A 20,873-nucleotide genomic window follows, 5' to 3' on the forward strand; every position below is an offset into this window, starting at 1 on the left:
CATTAAACACAAACTGATGACTGCGAGCGGGGCTGCGGGCGGGGATGTTCATGGGAATGGGGACAAGAGAGGGGCAGCCCCATTTGACAACATCATTGGCAGCAGTCGGCCCCGCGCCCAAAATCTCACTCACTCTCACTCCATCTCTCCCTCAAGCTGATTAAATTGCCGAGCTGTACTCGAGCTGGCAGGCGCCTTTGTTGGTTCCCTTTGTTCCCAGTCGAAATCCGGAGAGTCCTGCGTTCGAAAGAAGCTAAAAGTTTTGCCCAAATGTGTCTAGCTGCCTTCCTGCCGCCGCTACCGCTGGCTGTTGTTACCTTAAGTGGACCTGCGCCTGGCTTATCCTTATACCTACACTTATCCTTGCCGACGCACTTACGACTCGCAGCGTATCCGTAAGAGCGTAAAACTATTTATGGATATTTGGCGCATAAACAAGCTGACCTTAAGGAACGGGCCACGGCAACGGCTTCCGGCAGCGGTAACTGCGGCTGGGGTCATCGATGCGGACTCCAAAATGTGGGCGGGCAGGCTTTAAGAATTGTTTGCGCTTATTGAATAGCACTCCTTCGACTTTGATGTGCGGTGTGAGCTGGCGGCACAGGCAGGACGGAGCGCCAGAAATGGTCTCCAAGCATTTTGCACACGCAAATTTGAGATGTGCTCGTGTCTGCTTTTGTCCCGCCTGATATCGAGTATGCCACACCACGAGAATGACTCACCTTTGTGTTTTTGCAGCATACTTTTTGGCGTTGGCACCGAAGTGTTCCAGGAATCGCTTTCGCCTTTACTGCATGTGAACCGAGGCATATTTAAACTCAAATTGAGGATTTTAATACTTAATGATGGCTTATTTAGAAATTTGGCAATGCGAATGAAAAACCTGCGAATTTTTCAGAAAATATTGATTGAAATTAATTCTAAGAGACTGTAAAGCATTTTTCTTTGATATGGGACATATAACTAATTTTAATAAAAATTAATTGGTAATTATAATAAACTGCGAGTTCTCGAAACTGACATGTGTTTACTTTCATTTGGTAATGTTTTTGGTATATCCAAGAGAAATAATAATACCAATAGAGTAAGAATTTGCTTGCCTCGTGCTTAGCTCTCGAGTTTATTCCATCTCAAATGAAAAGCGTTTGAATAGGTGAAAATCCTGGGCATAACTTACAGGCTGTTCGGTAAGCAGCTTAAAGAGCTTCGCAGCTTATCGCCTGCTTAACAGGCGCACACACAGTTTGCCTCAAGTGGCAATGTTCCCTCCCCCATCTCCCCTTCCCCCATACGACCTGCCCCTGGCAGAGGATTGCGTCGCAATTAAGCCGCAGTTGGAGAAGAAGATCATTTTCATCTGGCCGAATGATGAGTGCGATTCAGGGCTTTGTTTATGCTGCGGTCGCTCATAACTTGTCATAAATTTGACAGCCGCAGCGCTTGGCGTATGCGGGTCCATTATAATAGAGCTGCGAGCCGGGCATGTGGATGGAGATGGGCCTCAGCATGTTCCCACATAGTTTTGGATTGCAAATATAAATGACGCACTAATTGCAGCGAATGCCTTAAAAATTTTTATTTGATGCGTTTTCCAATTGGGGACCAAGTGCCATAAAAACCGAAAGTATCTGAAAGCGAAGAGGAAGCCGTAGCAGAAGAGGAAGCTGTGCATTTTATGGCGCACACAGCAATTGGCTATGAAATTAATTTGGAGAGCAAAAACTGAACCGAAGCAGAATCAGAAGCAGCAGCAGGAACTGAAGTTAATGTCGCATGCAACGCGATGATCCGCAACAACACGAGAGCAGCACCCGCTGCCACATGTGTGGCATAGAAAACAACTACAACTACAACAACAACAACAACTATTCACTATTCAGTATTCACTATTTACTATACAGTATTCAGTATTCAGTACTCGCCATTCACTAGGCAGCACTCACTGTGCACCTGAGCCCCATTGCCAGCTGCCCCCTTTGAAGTCGGTCGCAGCCATTTCGGTGGCTCCTTCGCCTTTGATGTGACTGCGCCTCCAACGCAGAATGCCACAAAATTAAAAAAGCAACAAATTAAAAGATGGCAGCAGCAACAGCAGCAGCGGCAGCTTGGGGCATCATAATGGGTGCATCAGGAGGCGCCTAGTCGCCAATTAAGAGCCAAGAATAGACGTTGACCACTTCACATGATTGAGCGATTCAGGCCAACAACATCAACGGACAACGGACAGAAGCAACAACAACAACTGCAACAATAACAGGTAAAGCAACAAATATGTCGTTGACTGATTGACTATGAGATACCCTCTTTATTCTATATTGTATTTCACTTTTAAAGCAAACATAAATGAACACAAATGAAATTAAAAAAAAAAAATAATCGAATCAAATAAAAAAATCATTTAAATAATAGCTTAATTAACGAATAAGTGAAATTTTTACCTTTATACCTAATATATACCCAATATTTTTCCCATTCATTAAATGTTTACTTGAAGCTTAAATGGATCTAAAAGTTATACCAAATAAACACCCAACCGTAGAGCACGAAAATCGCGATTTGATATATTCTAAAGTGTTTCATGATAATAATAAGAAACGATGGCTTTTTTATTATAGTTGAGATAGGCATAAATATAATACCTTACTAACAACCATTCGTTACCTTGATAAATTCTATTCAATCCTTAATAACTTTCAATTTAGACTTTTGGGTTGATGGAATTTCTTTTTCTTTCTGCTTCCTTGATAGAAATTAATATTGTTAAGCTTTTACATGGTAAAGCTTAGATAGGTATAAATTTTATACATTGGAAACCTCGTGTTTCAGTTAATTTAGATATTTTCAAAACCTCCTTCTAATATCTAAACATTTATTAGCCCACTCATAATTTGTGTATACCCCATTTGATAGTTTCTTTACAGGTCATAATAAGAACCGACAGCAGACAGCAAAACAAGACGTCATTAGTGGCAGGTGTCTGTAAAAATGTTTAGACTTGGCCAGTGTTTGATTTGTGTTGCTTTTTCAGCATTTCGAATCTTCAAAATTTTGTTACTTCTTCTTCTTCTTTTTTTTAAACCGAAAATTGCTTTTTCATAAACAATGAGAAAACTTTGGATGTTTGCATTCCGCTTTTTCCGAAGACTTTCAAAGCCGTCAGCAAACACAGGAAATGTGCTGCAACATTTTCAAATTCCCCATGCGAGTGGACACATTTCCAGGGGGGGTGGGGCGGCAGTTCTCTAGGGGGGGTCACTTCAAAGACCTTTTGAACAGTTGGCGACAATTAGCTGAAAAGCTGAGCGTCTAATGGACTCTGTCATGCCATTGACGCATTAGATGCGTATCCCTGACAGAGGAGTGGAAATGCGAAAGGCGTGATTTGAATGACAATGTTTTGGCAATGCAATTTTACGCTACATTTAACATTGGTCAATTTCACTGGTCAATGTCGCTGACCTTCTCAAGGGATGGAGGGAGGGAATTATGCGTAGGCATAATTGCAGTGGCATTTACTTGGGGGTCAGCCAATAATTATGGAAGCAAGGGCTCGTTTTTGAAGGGTAACTTAGCAAAAGAAGAGGGAAGAGCTTTTCATGCTTCATTTTATTTTATCAAAATAAAATGTGAATAGGTTTTTAAGTTTGCCAAAAGATTTAAGCATTCACCTGTTATAATTATTTATAAAACAAAGCATGTGCTAAAACACAAATCTTTGGTTTTCCAATTAAGAAATACTGAATTTGGGAAATTAACAAGAAAATATGGTTAAATATTTCTCAAAGGAAAGTTAAGTATGAAAATCCTAGCCTCGAAGAAGAGTAAAGTTAATTGTGTAAAGTAAAGTTAAAGCAGAACTAGAATTTCCACGCTTTACAAATATTTATCGAAATATAAGAAATATCGAAAACTATTTGTCTAAAATTATAATTTCTTGTTGCATACTTTTTGACAGCTTAAATATTAATTTTAAATCGCATTTTCGCATATCACGGGATATTAGATTGCGAAAGAATAATCAAGAAAGAATTATCGAAAAAAAAGGAAAGAATAGAAAAGTGTGACTAAAGGTAGTTTAAACTAAGCTAAGTAGATCACATAATTACTTTTAAACTTGAATAAATAAGCTGATGCTGCAGTTCGAATATGTTGCTTAATCTCATAGTCAACAAATATTTATAATTATTATAAATAAATATATCACAGCTAAGCAACACGTGTTTTGATAACTTTAAAGAACTTAAGTTCTGGGTACTTACTGCCATTTACCATAGAACTTTTTGCACTTATGATCATCTCAATGCGTCGTTTGTCTATTAGCAGTCCAGACTTTCAGCTCATTGAGAATCATTAAGGGAGACGCATTCATTGTGTGCCCGCTGGGCACAGCTCGGAGACGGCGTCTCATGCTGATTGAAAGTGCGCCCAAACAAAAAACTACTCAAAGAACATTCACAATTTACCTTTACATGCCGGCGAGAGCGAGAGAGTGGCAGCGAGACAGAGACAGAGATAGAGACACGGGCTCATTGTCAAGCCAATAAAAGCAGGGCCAGAGCCGTGTGGCATTAGTAGCTAGTCCATAGCATTCCCATGGCCCGTGGCCCATCTTCAGATACTTTTTATCAGCTGGCAAGCGGGCGCCCAGCAGTCGACATGTTCGTGTAGTTGGTGCTGTAAGTAAAAGTAAATTAGATAAACGCACAATCATGGCAAGTATTGTATGTATATGAGTAGCATGTGATATCAACGTTAAAATGAATCTTAATTGAACCGAAACTGAAGCCGATCAAAGCGCTCGCCGACGCCGCACTCTGCCGCATGATGATGATGATCGCCCCCATGAGGAAATGTGCCTGGTCAGAGCTCAATGAAATTGACAAATGTTTGGACAAATAAACAAGCCGAATGATCGACAACGACGACAAACGCACCAACTCCCCATATATATATATATATATATATATAAGAGTAAGTTCTATTTTTGTTGTTTTTGTAATTACCTTGGGCAAATATTGAATGGCCGAGAGCGGGACGAGGGCGGGACAGCGGCATTCCATGTCGCCTACGGTTTTGGGTCAAAAGTTGTAACTGCAATTTTTGCCTCATTTGCAGGCCCATAAAACGTCATGAAGATACCAGGGCTAGCTAGTATCGGAGTCGCGTGTTTCTGTGGTGCTGCGGTGCTGCGGTGCTGTGGTGCTGTGGAGTGCCTTGCCCTTTTGGGAATGTGTTGACGCAGCAGACGGACAGGAGAAAGAAGGTAAACAGCAAACAGCTCAAGTTTTTTAGACAACAACAAGTGGAAAAGTAGTTGCTGAGCGAGCGCTGGGATATGGGTTTGCCTAAGGAGAAATGTGTGTAACCAACAGATTGAGTGACTGATGGATGGATGGATGAACCAAGCAAACAAACTCACACACACACACACAACTATGCGTTTATCTATAGATAAACAGATGCAATGCCATGCCACACACAAGGGATGTGCAGTAGCACAGATACAATCATAGCAGCAGGCACGAATTACAAATACTTTCTGTCAATTAGCTGCGCAATTAGAACCAAAATAAAATATATATACAAAATTGAGAAGTTTCTGTAACTGAACGTACTGCAAAAATTATTTAAATAATGAATTGGTCAAAAAATAAATATTTTTACATATTATTTATAAATATATGTAAATAATGATTTTAAAAATGATAATAATTGATAAACCTGCACATTATGCTCGATAAAATAATAATAATCAAAATACCAAATAAAAAGACAAAGGGGGGAACAAAAATATAACAAAAAACTTCAAGATTGAGAATAAGACCTGCCTGCGAAGCTTTAAGTGAGCTTTAATGTACTCGATATTATCATTTTTATAAAATTCAGCTAAGTATCCAAGCCAGGTACTTTAATGGATATGAGCTAAAAACGAACACAAAAACAGCATACAATACATTATAATTAATTTAAAGTATGTACCTACAATAACAAAAGGATCAAAAATAAGATAATTATTTGCAAGTTCTATGTTGCAAATAAATATTTAATATTTCATGTTACTTAACATAATGTTTTTTTTACAATTTCTGCACATTTTTGTTTTTCTCTGAGATATTAATAAAAAAGCCAAGATCAAATAGTTTTCTGATTTAACTGTCATAAGCTTTTGCTCGCCATTTCATAAAATTGCTTTGAAAGTACGTTGAAGCTACAAATCATATTTGAGACATTTCTTATTGAATGGTAAAAATGGTAAGTGTAGTCTTTACAATTTGATTTATCCAATAACATTTTAAGGATCTAATGATATAAACATCTGGTATAAGTCTGTCTAGAATGCAGATTTTTGAAAGCACATTAAAGCTGTTGGTGTGCTTAAAGATACTAAGCATTAAGCATCAGTTGATCACGCTCGTCTAATAATTCGCTGATTATCAAAAGTCAAAGCCTGATAAGCCACATACGAAACCTCGCTTAAGCTTAAAGCTCGCTTTAATATATTCATTGTGTAAATTAAAGTGGATTTAAAAATTGTTTGCTCAACAAATAGTTGGCATTTCCGAATGGTTTTGGATTTCTCTTGGAACTCTATTGCTGCAACCGATTTCATTGGAATTGCAGACCACCCAGACCGAAATAGCATATCAACAAATTGCAATCAGTTGAGAGCACACCTTTCCACTAACATTTCGCATGTTATGTTAGGCGCAGACGTTTAACAGCGTCACTTTAACATAAAGTGCGCTGATAAACAACGATTAGTTAGTTAGTTAGTTAGTTGGAGATGCATGTCAAAACGCGGCAGCATTGACAAGTTGTCGTGATTATTAATGAACAAGCACAGCCTGCAGATACATTTGTATCTTTTGCGCTCCAAACTCAGACAGCTACCACTGGCTCTAGCTGCGCAGCAGTGGATTTCTTCAGCATGCGCAACAACAGCACTAACAACAACAACAACAAGAGCAACAACAACAACAGCAACATCAACGAGCGCACTTTTTGTGCCTATCAGAGGCGGGCAACGACGACGCTTGTGAATCCAAAAGATACACGAGACGAGAGCGCACGAAGCCAGTCGCCAGCCGCAGTCGCAGTCGCCGTCGCCGTCGTCTTCAGTCGAGTTCCGAACGAGCTGTGGAACGCACGTGTGTGCCGCACGCAGAACCCAAGCAAGCATTCGATTGAAGAGAATCCATTCGCAAGTGAGTCGAGTCCCAGTTCGAGGCAGAAGTTCGCGCGAATTAATCCACATCCGCTGACACCGGGAACCTACGCGAACTTCCGTGTTGATCAATTCCGGAGCGCGCGCGCGTTCGATCTCGGGCCAAAGGCGCATTTGAGACGTGGCCGGCCGGCCGGCCCCCAATCGCGCATTACACTAAAAAAAGACGCAGTCGGCGCCTTTTAATCTGCTAAAAAATAAAAAACCAAAAAAACAACAACGAGCTATCTTTAAGCCTGTTTAGATGGATGGATCGGCGTGAGGCATCGAGGCAGACGCGGCGCGTCGTCTGTTCAAACGGGTTTCGTTGCGCCCGATCGGGGGATCTGTCTGGAATCGCTGGCCTTTTGATGTTGCGCCCTCGGCAGCACGGCTATCGAGCAGCTCTAAACGTTTCCAGGAAGCCAACTGGATCGGCCAGGAGGCGGCGGCTGCTGCTGTAAAACAAATAAATCAACATTTTTGATAATGTGAAAACAAAGGAAACACGAAAAGCCAAAAACCGTTTGAAGTGTTCACGTGAAAATCTTCTGGCACACAAAAAATAAGTTGATTGAATCATGCAAAAAGTGAACTGGAACAAACAACAAATGTTTGTAAAAAACAAAATGTAGCGGCCAAGAAAAATAAAGCGCGCAAATCAAACGAAAAGTATTAAGTAGTCCAAAAAACAAAAAAGTTCAGGAAAATTAAAAACAACAAAAATTACACGAAAACAAAGTAGTTGGAAACAAGCTAATTAACATATATATATATATATATATAAACAACTCACAAACATATATCACGACTATCAAAGTTGCATAATCTCAATATAGGAACCCTTAAATAAATAGATATATATATAATCCAAATAGCAATTAAAAATATTGAATAATTTTTTGATACATCACGCAGTCCCAGAAAATATTTCAAAACATTTTTTGCATACAAATCAATTTACGAGAATATATTTAAATATAAATTCAATATTTGATTAGAACTTAGCACTTAGTAATTTATTAACTACAAAGTACTTACGCAAACACAAACGCATTCAACAACACGCCAAAAAGTAGACTCTAGACCGGAACCAAACGACAAGCGGAGCATTTAGCCAATCTTAAAACTGATAACCAACAACTTTTAACTGATAACAAGAAGAAGAAGAACAAGTGCAAGATGCATTCAACATTTCTAAGCCTGATGCTGCTGCTGCACTTACTCAGCCGGCTGGGACGCTGCCAGGATCAGCAACTGTTGGTGCCGAGCATCGAGAGCAATGCCAACGTGCAACAGCAACAACAACAACAGCAACAACAACAGCAGCAACAACAACAACAACTGCAACAACAACAACAACAACAACAGTTGCACAGCAGCAACATCAACAACCAGCAGCACCTGGGCAATCGCAGCCTGAACAGCTCTATGTTCAATGCGATGCTCGCTGCCACTGGCCAATTGGCTGGCCCATCAGTTGGCGGCACGATGCAGCTGCCCCTTGGCGCTGGCGGTGCGGCGATCAATCAGCTGGGCTCCGGCCTGGCCGCCGGCGGCCTGGGCAGCAGCACGGCAAGCGCGCCGGCAGCCGGTGGCATTGGACATGGGCATGTCATGAACCATGGCTCGGCTCATGGCATGGGCGTGCATGGCGCTGCCGGACATGTCCCTGGACCAGGACACGCACATGGACATATGATTCCGGCACTGGCCAATCTGGGCGTGATATTGAGCGGCAAGGGCATGTCGGGCGGCTATGGAGGAACCATGCTGAACCCTGGCGCCACAGGAAGCGTTGCGGCAGGAGGCATTGCTGTTGGCGGGGGAGGCGGCATGGATATGCAGAGTCCATAGTGAGTACATTTAACAGTTATTGCAGCACACGCTTAATTGGAAACGCGCCCAAGCAAAATCTTATCATCAATTGATGCAGCTCGTCAAATTCTTTTGTCCTATTAACGTACCCCCGACCAGCCGAGGGCATCCCATGCGTTTTTATGGCATACTCTGGCCCGGGGCCAATTGCCATTGACATGTTCTGTGTGTGTGTGTGTGCGTGTGTGCAATCGCCTCCTCGACTGCCTCTGGGCACACAATCTACAGATTGAGCCATCCACAAATCAACTTTTACTCTCTGCCCTCTTCTGCAATTGCAACGAATTGTATATATGTACATAACATATGTTCGCTGGCATTCAAAAGATGTCTTGAGCTCTTGCCTAACCCTTGACTGAACGGCAGATCGCCAGATCGACCTTTTGCCAGCCGTAAAATACAAAATGTAGTATGTGTTTCAAGCATTAAGTTAAGGACTTTATAGTAATATGCGTGCCATGCCATGTTTTTATGTGAGAGCTCTTGTAATTATGGTCCTTCAACATTAAAACATGCATAGCTTAGGGTTAAATATAAGGTTCATCCTTTTTTGATTAGAAAATATATAATATATAATATTAACAATAAAAGTAATAGTCACTGAAATCTACAAATGGGAGTATTTCTCTTCTATATACTTATATACACTCTGTTATACACTTACACAGCTTTTAATCATTTTTTTGCGATATGCTTAAAGCATTCAAGAAAACACTTTCAAGTACAGGGAATTAACCGTTTTGTTTCTAGTTTGTTTCTATGTAAGACCTATCTCTAGTCTATAAATCGTAGTACATTACAAACTCCACTTGCAAATTTGTTTAATTCAATTAAATTGGATTTTTGAATGCAACTCAATCAAATTATAAAGATAATCCCAGCCACATGGAAAATCCTCATTAAGCCTCTTGCTCCCTCCCTTTTCCTTTCCCTTCCCCTCTTTTCCCTCACAAACAATCGGCAGAAATTGGACTGAACTGAGTGCTAAAAACAACGCAGTGTGGCTAATTATAGAAATTTATCGCTCATTTGAAATATGTTTGCAAAAGAATTTTATCTTCAGCAATGTTTTCTTATTTAAAAATCATTTATTCTTAATATTTTTTGTAAATTGTTTCTATGCTATTTATTTTTTATGGACTCGCTGTCATAGAAGCAATTGTATATTTTGATAAACACAAGATTTCCACGAAAGATAAATCGAAACTTTGGCTTTCAATATGACTTCATCAAAACTTCCTCAATTAAGGTTTCGGTTTTTTTTTTGTTTCCACCGAATTCTGTCTTTGATGTTTGCCAAACAATTTTTCAGTTTAATTGCCCGAAAATGGTCGCACTTATTTGTTTACACTTGATCTTCCAGCTTAGCTGAGGCCAACTCAAATAAATAGCTATAGACAGAAAATGTGCAACAGTCCGAGGACCACACCGACTGCTTGGTGGCACACAGTCTGCTGACAAATGCAACATAAATCCCGCGAGCCAGAAGTCGAAGAGGCGCGGCACGCCCCTAGGCGCGTTTAAACAATAAAGTAAAATTATTTATACTTGCTTGGCTTTTTTGCGCCTGTCAGCCAAAAACATTTTCATCTTTATTGCAAGGATTGCGCGTTGCGGACGGCAGCCGGTTGTCAAAATGTGCGAGCCGCCGTTTTTTATGATTATTAGCAGCAACGGGCTGCAGCGTAAATTTTACTTACACTTCACATTCATTTGCCCACCGACAACGGGCAGTGGCTACCACAGAGGGGCGAAACAGAAGGGCGGCTGTGGCAGGGTTATTATTTGTCATTACAAAACCACCCAACAACAATTGCAACTCCAACTCCAGCTCGATCTCCAACTGCTGCGCCAGCTACAGCTGGATGTGCGTCCTGGCCCTTCCTGTGAAAGTGGTCGCAATTTTTTTTTATTATGGTTTTTTTTTTATTACACAATAGCCAAATGGGCGCTACACTTGCCGCTGCAGCCTGACGGCTTGCTAATTTGATTTCTTTATGCTCGTCGCAATGGGGTAGAAAGTGTTTCAGCTGCTCAAGCGTTGACCCAACCCGTCCGGCCAGACAAATCGATAGACAGCAACAAGCCCAAGCTATTGCCCATTAGCCAGCCTTTGTCCACGGTACACGGTTCACGGTTCGAGCCGCTTGATTACAATTAATCGGCTTATTTACCGGAGCCATTTGCCCATTTGCCATTTGGCTGATGAGCCACTCTCTACAGCTCCGACTCTGCTGCACTCAGCGTCAGGTGCGTTGCAATAGGCAATTTTATTGATTTTAAATTTGCCATCAAATTCTTTAAAGATATCATTGACTTGGCTTAGATAGGCATCGACTGCATCAGATATGACTAGAAAAAGTATTTAATAAATTACAATAAATGGGTACAAAATGTAAATTTAATTAAATATAAAAATATTTACTTTAATATGAAAAATATAACAACAAAAAATTATAAAAATAAATTAAAATTGTTGTAAGTATAATTTTCATTTAATTTTTTTACTTTTCGCGAGTGCTAAGAAACCTTGCGAAAATAAAACTTTTCGACAATAAGCTCTTAAAATATAGACATTTTTCGTCAATATTAAAAACCATTTCGATATTCTTCAACATTCTCTGCTAATGTAATAAATGATGAAATGTTTCGATAGTTTCAGCATCATTTTTTTTTGTATTATCCAAGATGGAAATATGTTGCATTATTAATAAACAATTAATTAATTATTTATTTTGATTTTTGAAAATTGCGTTTTCTTCTTCTCTTAAGCTCATTTCCCTAAACTGCAATCTAGCATTAACTTCTCCATATTTGCATGTACTCTTCGGCCAATTGGTGTTCAATCACCCCCCCCCCCCCTCGCTCCCTTCCTTTTGTCCCGCCCAGTTGGATATATGGTACTTCAACACCTGCTTAAACAATTCCGATCTCAGTAGCTGGCCGAATATACAAAGAGTCAAGTTGGAAGAAATGCGGCACGCAGTGTATGGCAGCCGAGAACAGGGCCTGTTGACACGAATCAATATGCAGAAAAGCTGATTAGGGGATGTAATGAAAATTTAATAATTGCCATCCTGGGCACTCGATGGGCAAAGCCATGTATTTGTTCCGTAACCAGAACGCTTTTTCCCCCGACGCGCGCAATTAATCTTCGGCGCAGGGTTGCGCCGGTTGGTAATTCAAGAAGAACAAGAAGAAGCAGCAGCAACTCAGCAGCCAAGTCAAATAAAACCAAAAACCAAAAAAAAAGCAACCGAAAATTTGACTAGGCAGGGACCGGAGGGGGTCAAAGTTGGGCAGGGTTGGTTTCAATTTCAGCCATTTGAAAGGCAAAGCAAAAGGCAAATAATGTAATAATGTTTGACAGTCTCGTTCCCGCTCCCGTTCCCGTCTCGTTTCCCCCCCGCACCCGTCGCTCTATGACGTCTGTTGTTTTGTTAACAGACATTTATGACATTATACGGCGCAAAACGATGTTGTTACAGAGGGCTTAACAAAGCCGACGCCACCCCAGAGGAGAAGAGAGCCAACCCCGACCAGAGGAACTCGCTTTGAGTCAATCCTTTTGGCCTGCTGTGATTTCATTTGCCTTACAAGCGGCTAAAATCTGCTTAATTGTGCGTAAGCCTGTCCCTGTCCCTTGCCCTGTGTCTACTCCCTTCCCCATTCGCATGTTAAATATTTGTCAAACAGTAATTAAAACTTACTTTATACTGTTGCCCGGGCTGGCAGTGCGAGTACAAAAGAACAACTTAATGTTAACTATGTGAGTTCTTTGAGTTTCAGAAAAGTTGAGCCCTGCTTCTTGTATCTGGGCACTTATATAGTGCTCCTCGGTATCTCTATAGTGTCTGGCATCCTGGTGCGGAAACATAAAAATGTTAATTTCCACGCCAAAGAAAAGCCAACGAACGGCTTTTGTGTTGCACACAGGCCGCAAATTACGAGTCTGCGTTTGTCCTGGTACATGCCAGATGATTCCGACTTGCCCGACTTGGGCCCTCGAAATTGACGATAACGATTATGTGCAAAGTTTTGGTATTGTTTTTCATATATATATATACATCTCTCTTCTTTTTTTTTTTTTGTTTGCCACCAAATTAAAAATAAACCTGCAAAAGAAATGCGGGAAATCTTTGGCGGCTGCTGCAGTCATCGCCATGTGGCACCACCGAACCACAAAAAGAAAAAATTTATTTGTCTCAATAAGCAAGCGACGACAATGAAGGCGACTCTGGGGAGGAACAGCTACTCCATTTCTGGGCAGGCCTCGCCCCGCTTTCGGTAGTATAATGTCATTGCAGAATGAAATTGCAGGCATAAAGTTTTTCCTTTTCCCTCTACTATTGTGGTCTTTTATTTAATTTAATTTTTTTTTTTCCGAAGTTTTGGTCCTAATAAGTGGAGGGCCAGGCGACATGGTCAAGTGCGGTTGGTGACGCTCACGACAAGGCCAGGCTCAGAAACTGTGCGAAACTGGGTTTTTAAATCCGACAAACGCGTTTTCAATATTTGTAATTATATTAGATTTAAATCAACAGATTTTGTAAGCCAAATTCAAGTATTGCGGCCTTTTATATGTAAAGAAGTTCAATATAATTCCTTGATTAAAGAATTACTTGTTTCAAATTTGATCAGATTTTCACGAAGTTTGGCTTTTTCTTCATGGTTTTCCCTGTAGATTAATCTGGCATTCAAATCTGAACACCGATTTTTTAGTCGAAATTCATGTCCAAATCTTACCCCAAGATTCGTATATAGACATGGGTCAAAAATTACCACCCCCATAACTCGGTCAAATTTTATCCGATTTTCACGAAGTTTGGCTTTTTCTTCATGGTTTTCCCTCTAGATTAATCTGGCATTCAAATCTGAACACCGATTTTTTAGTCGAAATTTATGTCCAAATCTTACCCCAAGATTCGTATATAAGTAGACATGGGTCAAAAATTACCACCCCCATAACTCGGTCAAATTTTATCAGATTTTCACGAAGTTTGGCTTTTTCTTCATGGTTTTCCCTCTAGACTGAACATCGATTTTTTAGTCGAAATTCATGTCCAAATCTTACCCCAAGATTCGTATATAAGTAGACACGGGTCAAAAATTACCACCCCCATAACTCGGTCAAATTTTATCCGATTTTCACGAAGTTTGGCTTTTTCTTCATGGTTTTCCCTCTAGATTAATCTGGCATTCAAATCTGAACATCGATTTTTTAGTCGAAATTCATGTCCAAATCTTATCCCAAGGTTCGTATATAGACATGGGTTAAAATTTACCACCCGCATATCTCGGCCAAATCTCATCCGATTTTCACGAAGTTTGGCTTTTTCTTCATGGTTTTCCCTCTAGATTAATCTGGCATTCAAATCTGAACATCGATTTTTTAGTCGAAATTCATGTCCAAATCTTACCCCAAGATTCGTATTAGACATGGGTCAAAATGTACCACCCCCATATCTCGGCCAAATCTCATCCGATTTTTACGAAGTTTGGCTTTTTCTTCATGGTTTTCCCTCTAGATTAATCTGGCATTCAAATCTGAGCACCGATTTTTTAGTCGAAATTTATGTCCAAATCTTACCCCAAGATTCGTATATAAGTAGACACGGGTCAAAAATTACCACCCCCATAACTCGGTCAAATTTTATCCGATTTTCACGAAGTTTGGCTTTTTCTTCATGGTTTTCCCTCTAGATTAATCTGGCATTCAAATCTGAACATCGATTTTTTAGTCGAAATTCATGTCCAAATCTTACCCCAAGATTCGTATATAAGTAGACACGGGTCAAAAATTACCACCCCCATAACTCGGTCAAATTTTATCCGATTTTCACGAAGTTTGGCTTTTTCTTCATGGTTTTCCCTCTAGATTAATCTGGCATTCAAATCTGAACATCGATTTTTTAGTCGAAATTCATGTCCAAATCTTATCCCAAGGTTCGTATATAGACATGGGTTAAAATTTACCACCCGCATATCTCGGCCAAATCTCATCCGATTTTCACGAAGTTTGGCTTTTTCTTCATGGTTTTCCCTCTAGATTAATCTGGCATTCAAATCTGAACATCGATTTTTTAGTCGAAATTCATGTCCAAATCTTACCCCAAGATTCGTATTAGACATGGGTCAAAATGTACCACCCCCATATCTCGGCCAAATCTCATCCGATTTTTACGAAGTTTGGCTTTTTCTTCATGGTTTTCCCTCTAGATTAATCTGGCATTCAAATCTGAGCACCGATTTTTTAGTCGAAATTTATGCCCAAATCTTACCCCAAGATTCGTATATAAGTAGACACGGGTCAAAAATTACCACCCCCATAACTCGGTCAAATTTTATCCGATTTTCACGAAGTTTGGCTTTTTCTTCATGGTTTTCCCTCTAGATTAATCTGGCATTCAAATCTGAACATCGATTTTTTAGTCGAAATTCATGTCCAAATCTTACCCCAAGATTCGTATATAAGTAGACACGGGTCAAAAATTACCACCCCCATAACTCGGTCAAATTTTATCCGATTTTCACGAAGTTTGGCTTTTTCTTCATGGTTTTCCCTCTAGATTAATCTGGCATTCAAATCTGAACATCGATTTTTTAGTCGAAATTCATGTCCAAATCTTACCCCAAGATTCGTATATAGACATGGGTTAAAATTTACCACCCGCATATCTCGGCCAAATCTCATCCGATTTTCACGAAGTTTGGCTTTTTCTTCATGGTTTTCCCTCTAGATTAATCTGGCATTCAAATCTGAACATCGATTTTTTAGTCGAAATTCATGTCCAAATCTTACCCCAAGATTCGTATATAAGTAGACACGGGTCAAAAATTACCACCCCCATAACTCGGTCAAATTGTATCCGATTTTCACGAAGTTTGGCTTTTTCTTCATGGTTTTCCCTCTAGATTAATCTGGCATTCAAATCTGAACACCGATTTTTTAGTCGAAATTTATGTCCAAATCTTACCCCAAGATTCGTATATAAGTAGACACGGGTCAAAAATTACCACCCCCATAACTCGGTCAAATTTTATCCGATTTTCACGAAGTTTGGCATTTTCTTCATGGTTTTCCCTCTAGATTAATCTGGCATTCAAATCTGAACATCGATTTTTTAGTCGAAATTCATGTCCAAATCTTACCCCAAGATTCGTATATAGACATGGGTTAAAATTTACCACCCGCATATCTCGGACAAATCTCATCCGATTTTCACGAGGCTTGCCTTTTTCTTCATGGTTTTCCCTCTAGATTAATCTGGCATTCAAATCTTAACATCGATTTTTTAGTCGAAATTTATGTCCAAATCTTACCCCAAGATTCGTATATAGACATGGGTCAAAAATTACCACCCCCATAACTCGGTCAAATTTTATCCGATTTTCATGAAGTTTGGCTTTTTCTTCATGGTTTTCCCTCTAGATTAATCTGGCATTCAAATCTGAACATCGATTTTTTAGTCGAAATTCATGTCCAAATCTTACCCCAAGATTCGTATATAGACATGGGTTAAAATTTACCACCCGCATATCTCGGCCAAATCTCATCCGATTTTCACGAGGTTTGGCTTTTTCTTCATGGTTTTCCCTCTAGATTAATCTGGCATTCAAATCTGAACATCGATTTTTTAGTCGAAATTCATGTCCAAATCTTACCCCAAGATTCGTATATAGACATGGGTCAAAATTTACCACCCCCATATCTCGGCCAAATCTCATCCGATTTTCACGAAGTTTGGCTTTTTCTTCATGGTTTTCCCTCTAGATTAATCTGGCATTCAAATCTGAACACCGATTTTTTAGTCGAAATTTATGTCCAAATCTTACCCCAAGATTCGTATATAAGTAGACACGGGTCAAAAATTACCACCCCCATAACTCGGTCAAATTTTATCAGATTTTCACGAAGTTTGGCTTTTTCTTCATGGTTTTCCCTCTAGATTAATCTGGCATTCAAATCTGAACATCGATTTTTTAGTCGAAATTCATGTCCAAATCTTACCCCAAGATTCGTATATAGACATGGGTTAAAATTTACCACCCGCATATCTCGGCCAAATCTCATCCGATTTTCACGAGGTTTGGCTTTTTCTTCATGGTTTTCCCTCTAGATTAATCTGGCATTCAAATCTTAACATCAATTTTTTAGTCGAAATTTATGTCCAAATCTTACCCCAAGATTCGTATATAGACATGGGTCAAAAATTACCACCCCCATAACTCGGTCAAATTTTATCCGATTTTCATGAAGTTTGGCTTTTTCTTCATGGTTTTCCCTCTAGATTAATCTGGCATTCAAATCTGAGCACCGATTTTTTAGTCGAAATTTATGCCCAAATCTTACCCCAAGATTCGTATATAAGTAGACACGGGTCAAAAATTACCACCCCCATAACTCGGTCAAATTTTATCCGATTTTCACGAAGTTTGGCTTTTTCTTCATGGTTTTCCCTCTAGATTAATCTGGCATTCAAATCTGAACATCGATTTTTTAGTCGAAATTCATGTCCAAATCTTACCCCAAGATTCGTATATAAGTAGACACGGGTCAAAAATTACCACCCCCATAACTCGGTCAAATTTTATCCGATTTTCACGAAGTTTGGCTTTTTCTTCATGGTTTTCCCTCTAGATTAATCTGGCATTCAAATCTGAACATCGATTTTTTAGTCGAAATTCATGTCCAAATCTTACCCCAAGATTCGTATATAGACATGGGTTAAAATTTACCACCCGCATATCTCGGCCAAATCTCATCCGATTTTCACGAAGTTTGGCTTTTTCTTCATGGTTTTCCCTCTAGATTAATCTGGCATTCAAATCTGAACATCGATTTTTTAGTCGAAATTCATGTCCAAATCTTACCCCAAGATTCGTATATAAGTAGACACGGGTCAAAAATTACCACCCCCATAACTCGGTCAAATTGTATCCGATTTTCACGAAGTTTGGCTTTTTCTTCATGGTTTTCCCTCTAGATTAATCTGGCATTCAAATCTGAACACCGATTTTTTAGTCGAAATTTATGTCCAAATCTTACCCCAAGATTCGTATATAAGTAGACACGGGTCAAAAATTACCACCCCCATAACTCGGTCAAATTTTATCCGATTTTCACGAAGTTTGGCATTTTCTTCATGGTTTTCCCTCTAGATTAATCTGGCATTCAAATCTGAACATCGATTTTTTAGTCGAAATTCATGTCCAAATCTTACCCCAAGATTCGTATATAGACATGGGTTAAAATTTACCACCCGCATATCTCGGACAAATCTCATCCGATTTTCACGAGGCTTGCCTTTTTCTTCATGGTTTTCCCTCTAGATTAATCTGGCATTCAAATCTTAACATCGATTTTTTAGTCGAAATTTATGTCCAAATCTTACCCCAAGATTCGTATATAGACATGGGTCAAAAATTACCACCCCCATAACTCGGTCAAATTTTATCCGATTTTCATGAAGTTTGGCTTTTTCTTCATGGTTTTCCCTCTAGATTAATCTGGCATTCAAATCTGAACATCGATTTTTTAGTCGAAATTCATGTCCAAATCTTACCCCAAGATTCGTATATAGACATGGGTCAAAATTTACCACCCCCATATCTCGGCCAAATCTCATCCGATTTTCACGAAGTTTGGCTTTTTCTTCATGGTTTTCCCTGTAGATTAATCTGGCATTCAAATCTGAACATCGATTTTTTAGTCGAAATTCATGTCCAAATCTTACCCCAAGATTCGTATATAGACATGGGTCAAAAATTACCACCCCCATAACTCGGTCAAATATTATCCGATTTTCACGAAGTTTGGCTTTTTCTTCATGGTTTTCCCTCTAGATTAATCTGGCATTCAAATCTGAACATCGATTTTTAGTCGAAATTCATGTCCAAATCTTACCCCAAGATTCGTATATAGACATGGGTCAAAATTTACCACCCCCATATCTCGGCCAAATCTCATCCGATTTTCACGAAGTTTGGCTCTTTCTTCATGGTTTTCCCTCTAGATTAATCTGGCATTCAAATCTGAACACCGATTTTTTAGTCGAAATTTATGTCCAAATCTTACCCCAAGATTCGTATATAAGTAGACACGGGTCAAAAATTACCACCCCCATAGCTCGGTCAAATTTTATCCGATTTTCACGAAGTTTGGCTTTTTCTTCATGGTTTTCCCTCTAGATTAATCTGGCATTCAAATCTGAACATCGATTTTTTAGTCGAAGTTCATGTCCAAATCTTACCCCAAGATTCGTATATAGACATGGGTTAAAATTTACCACCCGCATATCTCGGCCAAATCTCATCCGATTTTCACGAGGTTTGGCTTTTTCTTCATGGTTTTCCCTCTAGATTAATCTGGCATTCAAATCTGAACATCGATTTTTTAGTCGAAATTCATGTCCAAATCTTACCCCAAGATTCGTATATAGACATGGGTCAAAATTTACCACCCCCATATCTCGGCCAAATCTCATCCGATTTTCACGAAGTTTGGCTTTTTCTTCATGGTTTTCCCTCTAGATTAATCTGGCATTCAAATCTGAACACCGATTTTTTAGTCGAAATTTATGTCCAAATCTTACCCCAAGATTCGTATATAAGTAGACACGGGTCAAAAATTACCACCCCCATAACTCGGTCAAATTTTATCAGATTTTCACGAAGTTTGGCTTTTTCTTCATGGTTTTCCCTCTAGATTAATCTGGCATTCAAATCTGAACATCGATTTTTTAGTCGAAATTCATGTCCAAATCTTACCCCAAGATTCGTATATAGACATGGGTTAAAATTTACCACCCGCATATCTCGGCCAAATCTCATCCGATTTTCACGAGGTTTGGCTTTTTCTTCATGGTTTTCCCTCTAGATTAATCTGGCATTCAAATCTTAACATCGATTTTTTAGTCGAAATTTATGTCCAAATCTTACCCCAAGATTCGTATATAGACATGGGTCAAAAATTACCACCCCCATAACTCGGTCAAATTTTATCCGATTTTCATGAAGTTTGGCTTTTTCTTCATGGTTTTCCCTCTAGATTAATCTGGCATTCAAATCTGAACATCGATTTTTTAGTCGAAATTCATGTCCAAATCTTACCCCAAGATTCGTATATAGACATGGGTCAAAATTTACCACCCCCATATCTCGGCCAAATCTCATCCGATTTTCACGAAGTTTGGCTTTTTCTTCATGGTTTTCCCTGTAGATTAATCTGGCATTCAAATCTGAACACCGATTTTTTAGTCGAAATTCATGTCCAAATCTTACCCCAAGATTCGTATATAGACATGGGTCAAAAATTACCACCCCCATATCTCGGCCAAATCTCATCCGATTTTCACGAAGTTTGGCTTTTTCTTCATGGTTTTCCCTCTAGATTAATCTGGCATTCAAATCTGAACATCGATTTTTTAGTCGAAATTCATGTCCAAATCTTACCCCAAGATTCGTATATAGACATGGGTTAAAATTTACCACCCGCATATCTCGGCCAAATCTCATCCGATTTTCACGAGGTTTGGCTTTTTCTTCATGGTTTTCCCTCTAGATTAATCTGGCATTCAAATCTTAACATCGATTTTTAAGTCGAAATTTATGTCCAAATCTTACCCCAAGATTCGTATATAGACATGGGTCAAAAATTACCACCCCCATAACTCGGTCAAATTTTATCCGATTTTCATGAAGTTTGGCTTTTTCTTCATGGTTTTCCCGCTAGATTAATCTGGCATTCAAATCTGAACATCGATTTTTTAGTCGAAATTCATGTCCAAAT

The 20,873-nt window shown here is 39.4% G+C and overlaps 1 protein-coding gene across 4 annotated transcripts in view; it reads left to right on the forward strand.

The window, feature by feature from the left end:
- The first annotated feature begins 6,192 nt into the window (after positions 1–6,192).
- The window catches only part of LOC115760178 (protein Wnt-4), a 36,401-nt gene continuing 21,720 nt past the window's right edge, over positions 6,193–20,873 (forward strand). The window contains exons 1-2 of one of the 4 annotated variants that reach the window (XM_030701402.1): positions 6,193–6,252; positions 8,281–9,060. In XM_030701402.1, the coding sequence (XP_030557262.1) occupies positions 8,387–9,060 (674 nt within the window). In that variant the 5' untranslated portion in view covers positions 6,193–6,252; positions 8,281–8,386. Of the gene's footprint in view, positions 6,253–8,210; positions 9,061–20,873 lie in introns of those variants that run through there. The other 3 variants (XM_030701403.1, XM_030701404.1, XM_030701401.1) reach the window with 3 other exon arrangements.

This window comes from Drosophila novamexicana, unplaced genomic scaffold, assembly GCF_003285875.2.
Source record: "Drosophila novamexicana strain 15010-1031.04,08,12 unplaced genomic scaffold, DnovRS2.1 tig00000387-arrow-pilon, whole genome shotgun sequence".
In the NCBI taxonomy this organism is placed as follows: Eukaryota; Metazoa; Arthropoda; class Insecta; order Diptera; family Drosophilidae; genus Drosophila; species Drosophila novamexicana.